Source organism: Mangifera indica, chromosome 2, assembly GCF_011075055.1.
Source record: "Mangifera indica cultivar Alphonso chromosome 2, CATAS_Mindica_2.1, whole genome shotgun sequence".
NCBI lineage: Eukaryota > Viridiplantae > Streptophyta > Magnoliopsida > Sapindales > Anacardiaceae > Mangifera > Mangifera indica.
Window position 1 is genome coordinate 20,002,556 of NC_058138.1, and position 16,918 is coordinate 20,019,473.

The 16,918-nt window shown below is 37.7% G+C and overlaps 1 protein-coding gene across 1 annotated transcript; it reads right to left on the reverse strand.

The window, feature by feature from the left end:
• Nucleotides 1-43: 43 nt before the first annotated feature.
• LOC123199502 (rho GTPase-activating protein 1-like) lies at nucleotides 44-11,475 on the reverse strand. Its single transcript, XM_044614541.1, has 5 exons — nucleotides 10,841-11,475; nucleotides 9,188-9,308; nucleotides 8,855-8,974; nucleotides 1,340-1,570; nucleotides 44-831 (listed from the first exon to the last, which is right to left on the reverse strand). The coding sequence occupies exons 1-5, from the start codon at nucleotides 11,257-11,259 to the stop codon at nucleotides 262-264; spliced, it is 1,461 nt and encodes a 486-aa protein (XP_044470476.1). The 5' UTR covers nucleotides 11,260-11,475; the 3' UTR covers nucleotides 44-261.
• Nucleotides 11,476-16,918: the final 5,443 nt, after the last annotated feature.

The following is a 16,918-nucleotide window of genomic DNA, read 5'->3' on the forward strand; positions in this document are numbered from 1 at the left end:
GAAACAGGAGGAAATATAGCAGTTATGCAATAATGAAAATAAATACAAGAAACCACAACAATAAAATTCCATTTTAATTAGACATAAAAGCAGGGAATGTTAGTCATACCATAGAAGTATAGTGTCAGTGAAATTAGAATAGGTTAAGCAACCACCCAGCACACCAAAAACATACAGGACAATTCTTACCCTCACACTTTGCAAACTCTGCACATACTTTGTCATAGGATCAGTTGGCTTATAACATATGTTTAGCCTTTTTCATCGCCACGCTTCAGTACGCTCTGTCCTCGAATCTATACAGCTCAGATTGCTGATTCCCTTGGTCTTCTCAGCAGTTCCCTGTAAGTGAAGCAGACTCTGTTGCCTGTCAAATCTTCGGGGGCCTCTTTTAGGGTTTGAATTACTTGCCTGAAGACTTGCCTTTTGACAGGTGAATTCACAGGCACCGGTTTCACAGGTTAAGGTGTCATTTTGAGCAGGAGTCTGATAAGACTGCTCACTATCGGCAGTTGATTTCTCAATAAAGGTTATAGCACCATGATCTGCTCCATCAGTTATCACATTCTTCTGACCAAAGTCTGCAGAACCTTCCAGCGCAGGTTCCTCAGCAATGAAGACTTGCTCAATCTCTTCACCTTCTCTTTCAGCAACTTGCAAACAGGATTCTGAGGGGCTCTGGTGTCCATTCTCATCAAAAGGTTCTAAACGTGAAACTGGACTCTGCTCTACAACAGAATCTCCTCTTTCCCGCAATATTCTCAATATAAGTGTCTTAAGGAAGTTCATCACTTGAACAGCATACATCAATGCAGTCAAGGGGTCTGCCATCTGCAATGAAAAAGTAAAGAGACTATAATTTGACTAGAAATTGGCATTTGTCATCAGCATTGCCAGGGGAAACATAATTAACAATAAATTGAACAATTTCTCTGTTGAAATTGGGGGGAGAGAATTCATGATCAGCAAAGAAGCATAACAGGTTAGGACCAAAAAATATCAGTTGATATCCGTATTACTTATCATTTTAGCACACAAATAGCAGACAGAAATTCCAACATAAGATGGCTTTAGAATCTGATAGATACGCACTTGGTGTGAACAAGTATAGAATGTGGGACTTTATTGCATGCCAAGCAAAACCTAACATATCCAAGTCAGATTCTAGTAATGTATATGGTGGCTTTTTTTCCCTTTCTTGCTAAGGAATTTGGGGTGGATTGTGGTTGTTATGAGGATGTTGGTGGTGGCAGTGGTGTTCAGAGTCAATGATGCATCTTTGAACCAGAAATTATTGACTCTGCCTTTCGTTACAATTCTCTAACATATGAAAACTCACCTGAGTCATATTTGGGGCAAAAACCATTGCTATGTTTCGTGCATTCATCTTGTTTAGATGTTCTAGTTGCACAACATCAGCCATAAGATTGATTGCCCAATCCAATAGAGCAGCTTCTGTTGGGGGTAGAATTCTCACAAGCTCAGTGCAGTCCTCTTCTGTCTGGCATCGCATTACCTGCTCAGGCGATAAAGAATCTAGAACCCCAGTTGGCAGTTCTCTAAACCAAGCCTAGATATAAAACAAAATCAGGTCAATATATTACATTGGATGTAAAGTGAAAGAAGTCCAAAATGGAAGCAAGATAAATGTCCTGTAACTTCATTATGCACTTTTATCACAAAGAAAATTAGCCATCCTTGTATCAAATTTATTTTTCCTTCAAACATGAAATTGCCCAAACAAGTTCTTGTCATGTTCACCTAAGGCTGATTTTTATGCAATCAATAATGTCTAAATGGAATTAAAGGCAACTATAATTCTGGTATATAAAATAATGTTATTAAATTAGGTACGTAAAATTGTTGTTGTACTATGTACATGATGAGCACATATTGCACTCACAACGAATTAGGCAATACAAAAGAAAGCCACTATCTGAAGATGAAAAGATACCTCACAACGAATTTTACAAGTTTACACAGAATTCTAACCCAAGAAGGTTAGAAAAACACCAAATTCAGATGGTTACTAATCCAAGTTTCTCAGTACTAGCAAGAATTAGAAAACCAGGTGAGTGAAATTCTACATGTAATACATTACATATCCAATGCAAAGTTTTCTGGTTTCACCAATGTTGGTTGTCTCATGTGATGTAAGATACTAAGAGGAGTACTAAATGGTAATCCAAACAGCAACATGTAAACATGTAAGCATGAATCATTATTAAGCTTCCATCTTATTCATCAATGGAGTTAACCATATAATGAGTCAGACCGTTGTTCAGAGATCAGATTGGAATAGACAAAACATAGTTTATGCAGTGATCACTGACCTCAATGTAGAGTATTTTCTATTTATCAATGCTGATGAGATTATGTGGGGTCAATGGCATTATTAAACAGAATCTCACAAAAGATTAAACAAAACCATACCCACCACCTACCACAGGTTCCGCCATCAAAAAGTGCTAGGATTAATACATGTAATGTGGCGAAGATCATCTCCTGAGGATCCAAAATGACCCTTTGGTACATGATAAAGTAAAAGTTAATAATTAATTTTCCATTTCTGATGCCATTTAGAAGTGGCTGGCCCATGCCTGGAACCAAATAGATCACATTCCTAATACATATCAACCATGAGAACCCCAAGGGAAGCTGGCAGCTGAAGTTAGAAAAGAAAGATGCTTCACCTGGCTTTGGAGATATAGTAAGGATTGAAAACCAAGGAGGTGGGAGAAATTCTAAACTACAGATGCTTATGAGGCTTCCAAATTAAACACCAATGGAAAGGAACATGTAACAGTAGAATTTTTTTTAGTAATCAGTTTATAGTAGACAAAACATAATTTCTGCTACATAACTGACTGCAATGTTGCATTTTTTCTACTTTATGAATAACAATGAGATTAAGCCAGTTCAAAAATGTTATGAAGCAATATCATAGAAGAAAAGTTAAAAGTACAGCATCATGAGATTCCTCCACCAAACAAACAAGTCTTATCTGAACTGCCAGTGATGCGTAATATAATTTATTTGAGCTGACACAGCACAATGCTAACTGTTTGGACTTTGTTTGCACTCCATAATATAAAAGAGGAAAAACCTTTACCATGCAATCTATTTGTCATCTACAGACAATAATATAAGTAATTACAGAGCATAAAATAAATTTTATTATCATATATTATCAAATCAAAGCAGATGCTAAGGTCATTTCTCTAGTAGAGAAATTGATAAAGCATAAGAATTTGCTTATTGGTTCTGCTAAATATGCCATTAGTTAAGGTTGGGAAATCAATGAGTAATTGCGTAAATGACTTGAATTAGACATAACAATCTGCTGTCAAAGGAATTAGTTGGTCATTCAAGGCTAGCAGATTTTATGGCTGATTTTATGCCATTCATTTTATGGCAGATTTTATGTTTTATGGCTGATTTTATGTCATTCATTTTATGGCTGATTTTATGCCATTCTATGGCTGATTCTATGGCAGATTCTATGCCATTCTGTGGCTGATTCTATGCCATTCTGTGGCTGATTTTGTGGCTGATTCTATGCCATTCTGTGGCTGATTCTGTGGCTGATTCTGTGGCAAACTCTATACCTTGTACAGCTGAAATTATTGTTGTAAATTCTCTATATTTTCCTTATTTAGGATATACTAGCTGTAGGCTATTTTTAGACAGATTTGTATATGGTAGTTTAGCTATTTTTTAGAACTAAAATTTAGCTTGTATTCATAATATATAATAGCATTCTTCTCCAAGAGGAGGACACCATTTTTTGCTCAAAACTTTCTAAGATTATCATGGTATCAGAGCTTTGGTTCTGAATTCTCCTGTGTCTCTTCGTCTTAAATCCAACTCAGTCCTAATTCAGTCCTTTGCTCTTAGTTATTTTGATCAAGTTATCTCAGCCTCATGTCTTCAGACAAGTATGATGTCTTCTTGATTCGTTTTAATGGCAAAAACTACTCAGCCTGGGCATTTCACTTCATGATATTCGTCAAAGGCAAAGATTTATGGGGTCATATTGATGGCAGCAAACCTGCACCTGACAAAGACAAAGACAAGGATGAGCACTCCAAGTGGGAAGTCAAGGATGCTCAAATCATGGCATGGATTCTAGGATCTGTGGAATCCAACATCATCTTGAATCTTCGACCCTTCAGAACTGCAGCTGAAATGTGGAATTATCTAAAAAAACTCTACAGTCAACACAACACTGCTCGTCGATTTCAACTTGAACATGAGCTAGCAAATCTTCAACAGGGCAGTCTCACTATCTCTGATTTTTATTCTAGCTTCATAAATCTTTGGGCTGAATATACTGATATTGTCTATGCTACCTTACCGCCCGAAGGTCTTAGCTCTGTTCAATGTGTACATGAAATTACTAAGAGGGATCAATTTCTTATGAAACTAAGATCTGAATTTGAAAGCACCAGGTCTAATATGATGAATCGAGAAACAGTCCCATCCTTGGATGCATGTCTCAATGATTTATTTCGCGAAGAGCAACGCCTTCTTACTCAAGCCACCATGGAACAACTTAAATCCACTTCTGTTCCTATGGCTTATGCAGCTCAAGGTAGGCCAAAAGGTAGGGACATGAGTACTATTCAGTGTTTTTGTTGCAAAGGATTTGGCCATTATGCTTCAAATTGTTCAAAAAAATTTTGCAACTACTGCAAAAAGGATGGGCATATCATCAAGGAATGTCCTATTCGGCCCCCCAAGAGATCTGGAACAGCATATACTGTCTCAGTTGGTTCCTCTAGTGCTGGTAGTTCTGTGGATACAGCACATCTGACACAAAGTGCTCCTGCTCCTGCTCCTGTTCAATCTGTGACACCTGAAATGATTCAACAAATGATCATTTCTGCATTTTCCGCATTAGGACTCTCAGGTAAACCCTTCTCTAAACCTTCTCCTTGGTACTTTGATTCCGGGGCTTCCCATCACATGACAAACAATGTTAAATCTCTTACCAATGTGAGTAAATATCCTGGAAATCTCAAGATTTATACAGCTGATGGCAACTCTTTGCCTATCACTGCCACTGGTGATGTTTCTTCGTCTATAACCAATGTCTTTGTCTCTCCTAACCTTACCACTAATCTTGTTTCTGTCGAACAATTAGTTGAAAATGATTGTAAAGTGGAATTTTCTAAATCTGGTTGTGTTGTGCAGGATCAGCAATCAGGGAAGATGATCGCAAGGGGGCCTAAAGTAGGACGACTTTTTCCTCTTCAATTTCCTATGTCTCCATGTTCCTCTTTACCTGTTATAACTTGTAATTCTACTTATGTTGATTATCGAGCATGGCATAAACGTCTTGGACACCCAAACTCTAATGTACTTCATGCTTTACTAAATTCTGGTTTACTTGGGAATAAAGGATCACCATCTCTTAGTACTGTTCAATTTGATTGCAATTCTTGTAGGCTTGGGAAAAGTAAAGTTTTGCCATTTCCCATTCACACACCTAAGATAGTCCAACCTTTTGATTTGATACATAGTGATGTATGGGGAATGACACCAATTACTTCCCATGCTAATTACAAGTATTTTGTCACTTTTATTGATGACTATAGTCGCTTCACATGGATTTATTTTCTGCATTCTAAAGATGAATTGTTTTCAGTTTTTAAGTTTTTTCATGCATATATTCAGACCCAATTTTCTGCCAATATCAAAATTCTTCGTTCTGATAATGGGGGTGAGTACATGTCTCATTTATTCCAAGAATTTCTGCAAACCAATGGTATAATTTCTCAAAGGTCTTGTCCTTCAACCCCTCAACAGAATGGGGTGGCTGAAAGAAAGAACCGTCACCTTCTAGATGTTGTTCGTACCCTTCTATTAGAGTCATTTGTACCCCCTCGTTTTTGGTGTGAAGCTCTCTCTACTGCTGTCCACCTTATCAATAGGTTGCCTTCTCCCACCTTAAACCATGTTTCTCCTTTCTTTCAATTATTTGGTCATACTCCAAATTACTCTAACCTTCGCACCTTTGGTTGTGTGTGCTATGTTCATCTTCCTACACATGAACGCACAAAACTAACAGCTCAGGCTGTTCAATGTGCTTTTCTAGGATATTCGGTGCACCAAAAAGGTTTTCTTTGTTATGATCCCAACCTCCGACGTATTCGGGTTTCTCGAAATGTGATTTTCTTTGAAAATCAGTATTTTTTTTCCACACACAAGGATGACCTTTCTCCTTCATTCTCTGTTTTGCCAATATTTACTAACTCTTCTGCAGATTCCGTACCTTCTAAGCCTCTCATAGTTTACCAACGACGCAAGATTTCAGCACCTCTTGGGCCTCTTCCAGCTCATTCCCTTAATGCTGATCCTGTTCCAGCAACTGCACCAACACCTCTAAGACAAAGTACTCGAGTTCGTAAACCACCAGATAGGTATGGTTTCACCTCTCCTTTATCTTTGACAGCCACTGTGTCTTCTATTCCTATTCCTTCATCATATAAACAGGCAATGGAGCATGAATGTTGGCGGAGAGCTATTGAAACAGAACTTCTAGCACTTGCAGAAAACCAAACCTGGGATGTTGTTCCATGTCCACCATCTGTGAACCCTCTTGGTAGTAAGTTTGTGTTTTCTATCAAGCTCCGTTCTGATGGATCCATAGAACGTCACAAAGCTCGGTTGGTGGTTCTTGGCAACAAGCAAGAGTATGGTCTAGACTATGATGAGACCTTTGCACCGGTAGCCAAAATGACCACTGTACGAACAATCCTCGCCCTTGCTGCATCACAATCATGGTCTTTACATCAAATGGATGTAAAGAACGCTTTCTTACATGGTGATCTCAAGGAGGAAGTTTACATGAAACTCCCCTACGGTATGCCTACTTCTTCCCCTAATGATGTTTGTAAACTAAAACGCTCTTTGTATGGATTGAAGCAGGCACCGCGAGTATGGTTTGAAAAGTTTCGATCGACTCTCCTTGGTTTTTCATTTACTCAAAGTCAGTATGATTCCTCCCTTTTTCTCCAACGGACATCTAAGGGCATAGTTGTTCTCCTTGTTTATGTGGATGACATTGTTATCACCGGTTCTGATATGGAGGCTATCTCTAAACTTCAGAATTTGTTGCACTCTACTTTCCACATGAAAGATCTCGGCCAACTTACCTATTTTTTGGGGTTAGAGGTGCATCATCAGCCTCAAGGTATCTTCTTGAATCAGCACAAGTATATTATGGATTTGATTCAACTAGGTGGACTCACAAACACTAATTCTGTTGACACCCCAATGGAAATTAATGTGAAATATCGGCGTGATGAAGGGGAACTTCTTGAGGATCCTACTTTGTATCGGAAGCTGGTTGGAAGTCTTATTTATCTAACTATCACCCGCCCAGACATCTCTTATGCTGTCCATATTGTCAGCAAGTTCATGCAAGCTCCTCGACATCTCCACTTATCTGCAGTCCGCCGCATCATTAGATATATCCTTGGCACACCTAGTCGTGGCTTATTCTTCCCTACTGGTTCTTCCCTCAAATTACAAGCCTATAGTGATGCAGATTGGGCTGGCTGCCTGGACACAAGAAAATCAACTACAGGATGGTGCATGTTTCTTGGTGATGCTCTTATCTCTTGGAAATGCAAGAAGCAAGACTCGGTCTCCAAATCATCCACCGAGGCGGAGTACCGCGCTATGTCTACTGCATGCTCCGAGATCATTTGGTTACGTGGTCTTCTAACAGAGCTTGGTTTCTCCCCAGATCAACCTACTCCCTTACATGCTGACAACACTAGTGCCATCCAAATTGTTGCCAATCCTGTCTACCATGAACGCACGAAGCACATAGAGGTTGATTGCCACTCTATCCGGGAGGCCTATGATCGCCAAGTTATCACTCTCCCACATATCTCCACTACTCTTCAGATTGCAGATATTTTCACGAAATCCATGACACGTCAGCGACATAACTTTCTTGTTAGCAAATTGATGCTTGTTGACTTACCAGCATCAATTTGAGGGGGGATGTCAAAGGAATTAGTTGGTCATTCAAGGCTAGCAGATTTTATGGCTGATTTTATGCCATTCATTTTATGGCAGATTTTATGTTTTATGGCTGATTTTATGTCATTCATTTTATGGCTAATTTTATGCCATTCTATGGCTGATTCTATGGCAGATTCTATGCCATTCTGTGGCTGATTCTGTGGCTGATTCTATGCCATTCTGTGGCTGATTCTGTGGCTGATTCTATGACAAACTCTATACCTTGTACAGCTGAAATTATTGTTGTAAATTCTCTATATTTTCCTTATTTAGGATATACTAGCTGTAGGCTATTTTTAGACAGATTTGTATATGGTAGTTTAGCTATTTTTTAGAACTAAAATTTAGCTTGTATTCATAATATATAATAGCATTCTTCTCCAAGAGGAGGACACCATTTTTTGCTCAAAACTTTCTAAGATTATCATCTGCAATAACATTGAACATTTTTAAGGGAATTTTCCAGCACTTCATATTTAACATACCATCAAGTCTAAGAAATATATACTTGAACATGGAAATGGCACAAGTCAAAACCTTTAAGTAGCAAATGCATGGGTTAGATTTTTATGAGCAAGCACTTCATGCAAAAATACTAGTTCAATGCATTTGGCCCCACCTGATCATGAGCAGAACTTGGCTGGCCAACCCAGATGCAAGGAACAGATTATCATCACAATGTAGAACAGAGACTTGGTATATTGAAATTCATTAACTAATTCAACCATTTTCAAATATATTTGAGCCATGATTCACAGAACATGTGAAAAGCATGGTGAATGTAAAAGAAGAGTCAAAAGAGGTCACTGGATACCTTGATTAGTCCTGCCAAACAGTGCACATCAACACCATCTGGTATCACTCCACTATTTAATTGGTTTCTCACATACTCCTCCTGACTATTTTCTGCATTTATTCTGAAAATCCCTTCTGACTGCATTCATGAATTCAGAGGTTTAAAACTAAAGAAAGCCAAAACAAAAATAACAACAACAAGAAGATAAAATAAAAAATTTAACTGATAGCAATTTAAATAAGCCCCCATCATAATGGTAAGACAATGTACATTAAACGCTTTAATGAACAAAATCTGTCCAATTACCATAATATATGTGAGAACTAATGAAAAGAAAACAATGTGAGATACCTGCAAGCCTCCTCGACCATATAGGTGTCTTTGCATTAGCAGCAATATTGTCGGCACACTGTTACCTCTGGTATCGTATGACAACTGCATAGATTCAGTAGAAACTCCAAAAACAGTTGCACTGCACGTTTATAACAAGGGTTCTTCAAAATCACAATTACGTATGAATCATGATAAACAATAAAGAACCTGTATGAGGATTTATAGAAATTTTTGCAATGGATTTAAAACAAAGAGACTTAAAACAATATATATGTCATAAAATGATATTATTTCAAACAATATAAATGTTATATAATTTCAAACAAAGCAAATGCCATATGAGGCTTCCTAGACATTATTGCTTGATTTTGTAAAATTTTATTAATCTACAGATATACTAATAAACATTGCTATTCCCATTTCTAATTGTCACTGTAATTCCAATCTGATATTTATCAAAATGAAATTTGTTCGTAAAGTGGGTTATGTACAAAAGATGTGGGATACATCTGACTAGATGTAGATAAATTGCAGAGGCCTCTAAGGGGAGACTGAATACTCTGCAATAATTGCTTTTAGCACATGATGATAGCTAAATCTGTCAGACGATCACCTACAACTCCAGAGAAGTGGTTCACTTTCAAATTCTGCAACATTTATGCCCAAGCCATTTAAATAGGTAACTAACCTTCTCTTTCTAATGTGCATAACAAGGGATAATACTCACTGTGCACCACCACAGAAGCTACAAAGATGTAGAGAGCATGGTCCCAAGATGTAGCAAAAAATATTCAATTACAATAAGTTGCAGTCCATAAGGTTAAGTAATTCCACTCTGGGAAACATGCTCCAACACAATGATATCAATACCCAAGAAATCCAAAAACTAAGCATAAAGCAGCTCCTTCAAACTACCATTGCAAGCAGAAATAAGCATGAAGTAGTACCAAACCTAACAGGATGCCCTTCAAATATCAGTTCCCAAAAATGGGGCTGACATAATCAAGGGCATCATAAAGAAGGATTATGAGTGCAACATTAGTTTATCTGCTAACTACAGCCACAGACTGAGACAAGATTCACACGAAGTCTTTTCATAAAACAAAATTAAGTACAAGTTCTATCATATCCTGCTTTGACAGACTCAAAATCCATAAATCAGCTATCTATCTCTTTCACCAATTGTGAAGACAAACAAATTCAAGTTAGAATAAACGGAGGACAATGAAAAAGCGGAAATAATTTAAGCTATGCAACAACTAGGGAGAACAAATGCCATACGAAATAATCCATAAAACAAATAACTGTGGGAAAACAGCTCCCCAATGTTAAGCCACCAAAACTCTATTAAAATATTCTTTAAAAATAAAATACTTGATAATATCACCAAATTTAGAAACTAGAACACAAAGAAAAAAACATATAAAGGCCAGATTTTTAATAAATTGGGTAAAACCTTGATAAAACAATAATCAACATCCACAAATAACTACAACGATTTTACGAACTGCATTGAGCAATGTAGCACCAAAAGAAACAATATCTCACCAATTATTTGTGAAAAAAACACAAACTCTAGAAAATTACATGTGTAAGAACAATCGAATCCATGAATTAAGCTTACAAAGAGAATTGAAATTAGAATTAGAATTAAAAAATGAGACAATGTACCTAGCACTGGGAGGTCTTCTGGGAACTTCGAGCTCGAACTCAACAGGCAAGCCGAGGAAACCATTGAACTTATCGAAGGTGACGTGTGCCACGTGTCGGACGTTGGTTGGGGCGCTGATCTCCATAGCACAGAGCTGTCTCCTCTCAGTTTTACAAGCAATCAAAGACTTTCTGAAAATAGTGACAAGCAGAGTGAGAAGAGACAACTGATCGGAAGGCTCTCTGTGGTTGTCGCCGTCGACTTCAGCAGCTTCTTCCGTCACGACGGAACAGTTATCATCATCAGCATTACGAAGGAGGAGAGAGTGAGGTGCGCAGGATAAGCAGGGAGGGGATGCGCAGGATAAGAAAGAGGGAGAAGGAGAAGAGGAAGAAGGAGAAGTAGTTGGAGAGGAAGGGAAATGAAGGACTTCAGTCATGACAGGCAAAATTGAAAGAGACGTTTCCTTGAAATATAAAAAAAAGCAGAAAGATTTGTTGTAGAGATTTAGGATGGAGTTGGATTGAAGAAAAAGGAGAGGGACGTGAGAATCATTAAGTCGATTGTTTTTGAGCGTTGAACAAGCAAAGCAAATACCCAAATATCAGTTACACGGATTTGGTGGGAAATCTCTGTGTCAAATTTTTTTATTTTTCGACTTTATCATAATTTAATAATAATTAATTTTAATTATTAATTTATAATGTCATAAATCCAAAAGTGAAACACCTGGCGAATGGGGAAGCTAATACGTGCCATTCCAGCAAATCATCATCACCATCTAATTAATTAAAAGTTCGGTGGCTGGCTGTATTTTAATAGAAAAATAATAAAAAATTTAATAAGCTTTTTATTTGTTCAATTTCTCTTTTCATACTAATCTATATAATTCCAATTTTAACATATATTTTCTTAATATTATATCCAATAATAAATAACATGCAATTTATAGATGTTTGGCTTGGCTTTTATTGTGATAATTTAGTTATAATTTTTTTTTAAAACATATAAAATTATGTAATTCCTAAACATTAGTTTCTTTTTTCTGCTTGAAAAAAAAAGAGACAACTTCTTTCATAGATGGTGAACCATATCTGATTTTCTCTGGTTGAAATATATTTTCTGAAAACCCAGGAAACCAAGCCTCCCAAGGATACCAAACAAGCAGAAACAGGAAAGCACCCTAACAGCCCAACACCCTTGGACAGGCGGTAGGAGAGAGCCACCACTCCTTGAAGCTGTCTAGAAGACCGAAGCTGGCAAGGGAAGAGGCCAGACCACAAGCCGACAGGAAAAGAAAGGACTTCAGAGCTGAGCTCTCCAAGGCCGAAGGAAAACACTGGAACAGAAGAAAACAAACTGCAGGCATTCAAAAAGGCAACCTGCCAAGCCCATACTAGATAGAAAACTGAACCAGAAAAATCTGCAAAAAAAGGAACTGTTAAGAGTAAACAGGGCGCCCATTCTACAAGCTGGTGCAGCAGCACAGTTTGTAAAGATACAATTCGGCAGCTTCCATTTGCACTTAATCTAGTCATCTCCCGCCTGCTTCTTCAATTTGGACAGGTTTGCAGTTCTCTCATTGATGATATTGGAGATGGCTTTCACAATGGCAGAAGGCTCTTTCTCTTCATTAGCAAAACATCTTCTATTCCTCTCAAGTCAAATGGAATGGACAGTAGCACCCAAACTCAGCCTACCCAAATAATTTTTCAGGCTGGGCGATTTCCACCTCCTCCCATATCATCAATATAGCTAGATCAAGGCTCAACAACATACTCAACATCGCTTAATGAAAGGATGCTCCTCCAAATTTCCGTTGTAATAATGCAATCAAAGAAAAGATGGTTAATTGATTCCTCTTGAGACTTACAAAATCCACATAAAGGTTATCAACAATTCCCAAACTATAGAACTTGTCTTTTGTTTGAAGCCTATTTCTAATAACCAACCAAAGAATTATGAAGTGCTTAGGAGTATGACACTTGACCCAAAGAAGATTGGACCAATTCACAATAGGCTTTCTTTTTCTCAAAATATCCCAAGCCTTCTTAATACTAAAAAAGCCCGCATTATTAGTACCCCATTTCACGATATCCTCTCCACCCCTAGAAGCACTCAAGAGGGAGTTACAAATATCCCTAAGCTCCCAAGTAGAAGCATGAGGCCAAAACCATAAACCATCTCTAATAATTTTACTCACCTTATCATATCTTTTGAGATCGGAATTATAGAAGACCCTCTTCCCATATTTCTCAATCGGAGGTTTGGAAGGATGCCAATTATCTAACCAAAATGAGATGTCCCTTCCATTCCCCACTTGTAAAGAATATGCTTCCTCACCAAATTTCTCATCTTAAGAAGGTTTTGCCAAGTACGGGAGCCATTTTAGGAATGTGTAATTTTCCAAAAGAATTTCCTTTTAATGTAGTTGGCATCGACCAATTTCACCCAAATAAAGTTGTAATTCTTTTTTGCAATATTTCAAATGTGCCTAGTCATCGCTACTTGGTTCCACTCATTGGTATGAACAATCCCTAAGCCCCCTTCCTCTTTAGGGACACATACATTATCCCAACGAGCCCATCCAAAAGAAAGACCTAAGCTTCTTTTCCATTTCCATATGAATTTTTGTGGGGAGAAAAAATATGGAGGACCAATAAACTTGAATACTCAAACAAAATGGATTTGAGAAGAGTGCGGTCTACATAGGAGAGGAATTTATTTCTCCAAGAGGTGATTCTCCCACAAATTCTATTAATAAGAGGTTATTAATTATTACTATTAATTCTAGAGGAACCAAGAGGTATCCCAAGGTACTTGAAAGGTAAAGTGCCCTCAACAAAGCCCTTCTCTCTTAAATAATCCTTGATCTTGCCATCCGCTTTTCCGGAACAATAAAAGTTGCCCTTGAGATTATTGGCTTCCAATCTCAACCAATTCCCAAACACTTCAAGGGCATTAAAGAGACAATTGATCAAGTTCTTATCCGCCTTACAAAAGAGCATAAGGTCATCTATGAAACAAAGGTGAAATAACTTCAACTTCTTGCAATTCTTATGGAATTTGAAAGAGGGATCCAAGGAGACTTTATTCAAGAGGTTGGATAAAACCTCCATAGCAATAACAAACATGTAAGGGGAGATAAGGCCCCCTTGTCTAAGGCCCTAGAACTCCCAAAGAACCCATCAAGCTCCCAATTCACACTAATAAAGAAACGAGGCGAAGTGATGCATTTAGCAATCCAATGAATCATCATACTAAGGAATTCGATAGCTTTGAGAGAGGCCAAGATAAAATCTCATCTCACCGAATCATAGGCTTTTTTAATATCAATCTTTAAGGTGCAATTTTCCATTTTTCCCATGGACTTATGGGAGTTGTAAAGAAGATCTTGGCATAATAAGATATTATCTCCAAATCTCCTCCCTTTGACAAAGGTTGCTTGATTTTGGTTAATAATGAGAGGCAAAACTTTCTTGATTCTATGAGCCATAATTTTGGTGATGCATTTATAAATAGTATTGCAACATGAAATAGGCCAAAAGTCATTGCGTAATGAGGGGTTAGGGCACTTCAGGACAAGCACAATAAAGGTGCAATTAATTTCTTTTAGGAGCTCCCCTAAAAGGAAGAAGTCTTTAATAGCCTCCACCACCTCCTCCTCAACCACATTCCAAGCCTTCATAAAGAATAAAGCCCCAAAACTATTGGGACCCAAGGCCTTAATATTAGGAAGGCTAAACAAAGTTTTTTCAATTTCTTCTTTGGAAACCTTATCTACTAACATCTTAGCCAACTCAAGAGGAACTTTGTTGTCAATAACTTCACCAATGCCACCCAACGCACCATATTGCCTGTCATCTTTGAAGAGAGATTTAAAATAATTAACAACCTCCTCCTTGATGTTATCTTGATCACAAGTCATACTTCCATCCACCCTAGAAAGCTTGGAAATCTTGTTAATATTTTTCTCCCATTTACATATTTGAAAAAGAAGCTTGTATTCCCATCACCTTCCTTAAGCTAATGAATTCTAGATTTTTGCATTGCCAAAGATTCCTCCACCTTGTTCAATTTGATGTATTTCTCAATCAAAACATGCTCTAAGGAGTTCAACTCAACATTGAATAAATCATTCCCAAGCGACCTTTGGGCTGCCAAAAGTTCTTCCCTCGCTTTCTTCACCATTTCAGAAATATTTCAAAACTCTTTCTTATTGAGCTTCTTTAACTCACCTTTAAGGATCTTAAGCTTAGAGACTATATGAAATAGCGGGGTACCTGAAATGCTTGTCTTCCAAACTTTCTCCACAAGAGGAATGAAGTTTTCATGCTTTGCCCACATGTTGAAAAATTTGAAGGGAATCCTTCTTCTTCTCCCCCTATCCCCACCAAGCAAGAGTAATGGTTTGAAAGAGAGTTAGGTTGAAATGAAGCACTCGACTCTAGCAAAACATACAACCAAGCTTCATTCACTAAGACTCTATTGAGCTTACAACAAATTTTTCTATTCCCTTCCCTTTTATTGGTCCAAGTGAATAGATTGCCAACAAAATTAAGATAATCTAAGTTTGCTTCAATGCACATGTTATTGAGATCATCAAAATAAAGCTTTTACCATCAATCCCTCCACATTTTTCTGAATCATAGTAGATAGAATTGGAATCTCCTATCACAAGCCAAGGCACATCTTTAATAAAGTTAGCATCTTCCAATACCTCCTTCCAAAGTGATTTCCTCTCGAAGAGAGAGTTGAAAGCATAGACAAAAGTGCAAAAAAAGGAAAAAGGATGATCACCAATCTTGATATCACAGAACATCGATTGAGGAGACACTCTAATGGCTTTAAGAGTCACTTGCATAGAAACCATCTGCATTATCACTTGGACAAAAGCTAACTGTTGTGTTTTTTCTAGCGGTTTCTATAAATTGGCCTAATCAATAATGCCAGTTCTCTTCCTTTTTTCCCTTCCTATGTGCATTGTTGATCTCCTCCAGAAAAAGACATTCAAAATTACTCAAAATTCCTCAAAATATTTCCTAATGTTACAAGCCATTGAGCTCCTAGGATGAGATCATAGTTGTCTAAAGATAGTAGGTAAACATCAATGTAAAAGGTTTGTCCTTATGCCTTCCACTCAAACTTCTCACACCTAAATCGACACTAAAGTTCTTGTCTGTTAGCTACTACCACTCTAATGCCTTCTAGTGGTTTAAGAGGACACCCTAACTTGCTAGTTGTCTGCTCACTCAAGAAGTCATGAGTATTTCCTGAGTCCATCAAAATATAAAGAGGTTTATTTCAATGCACCCCATCAAGTCTTATTACTCTTGGCCCATTTCTTCCGCTAACTGCATTCAAGGATAATTCCATTAAACTAGACTCCTCCAGCTCCTCTTCCTTTTTTTTTTCCACCTGGTCTTCTTCTCCTTCACCTGTATTAACTTCCAACTGCAAGGTAAATGCCTGCTTCTTTTGCGCTTATGACCAAAGGTGTATTTCTCATTACATCAGAAACATAAATTCTTTGCTCTTCGATTATCCAATTCTTTACTAGACAGGTTCTTATTATTTTTTGTTGGGGAATTATAATGAGTTTTAGGAAGGTTGGTTGTAGGAAGGATTCCTATTTGGTTGCTCTATTTGTTTGGTTGTGAGGTGTTGGTTGAGTTGAACTGAGGAGTGTGTGCTTGGGAAAAGTGGCCTACATATGGTATTTTAGTCATAGGTTCGGGTTATTCCTTAATAGCGACAATGGTAATTTCCTGTAATTTGGCCAACCAGTATGTTTTAGCCAATGACTTCAGCTTGGACATTCTCATAGACATTTGTAGTACATCGGTCAGGCTTGAAAGGAAAAAAAAGTAGGAGTCTAGTCCTCTCTGATCTCGACTCTAGGATAGATATCATCAAAGGAATCAAAATAGTCTTGTCATGGACCTACTTGTTGGAGATTCCTTATATCAACTAGTGGATCGTCATAAGCATGTGTTCCAAATTAGAAGCTGAACATACTCCCCCCATGGTAGATATGATCTCCTCGAGTCCTCATCACTCCTTGATGCCATTGAATGGCCTTACCCTCCAAATGAAGT

Coding starts and splice junctions, on each gene's coding strand:
- LOC123199502 (XM_044614541.1), bottom strand. CDS start 11,259: ATGACTGAAGTCCTTCATTTCCCTTCCTCTCCAACTACTTCTCCTTCT. Junction 8,975..9,187: donor ATGGTCGAGGAGGCTTGCAG/GTATCTCACATT, acceptor TCATGAATGCAG/TCAGAAGGGATTTTCAGAAT. Junction 832..1,339: donor TTGCCCCAAATATGACTCAG/GTGAGTTTTCAT, acceptor TTTTCATTGCAG/ATGGCAGACCCCTTGACTGC.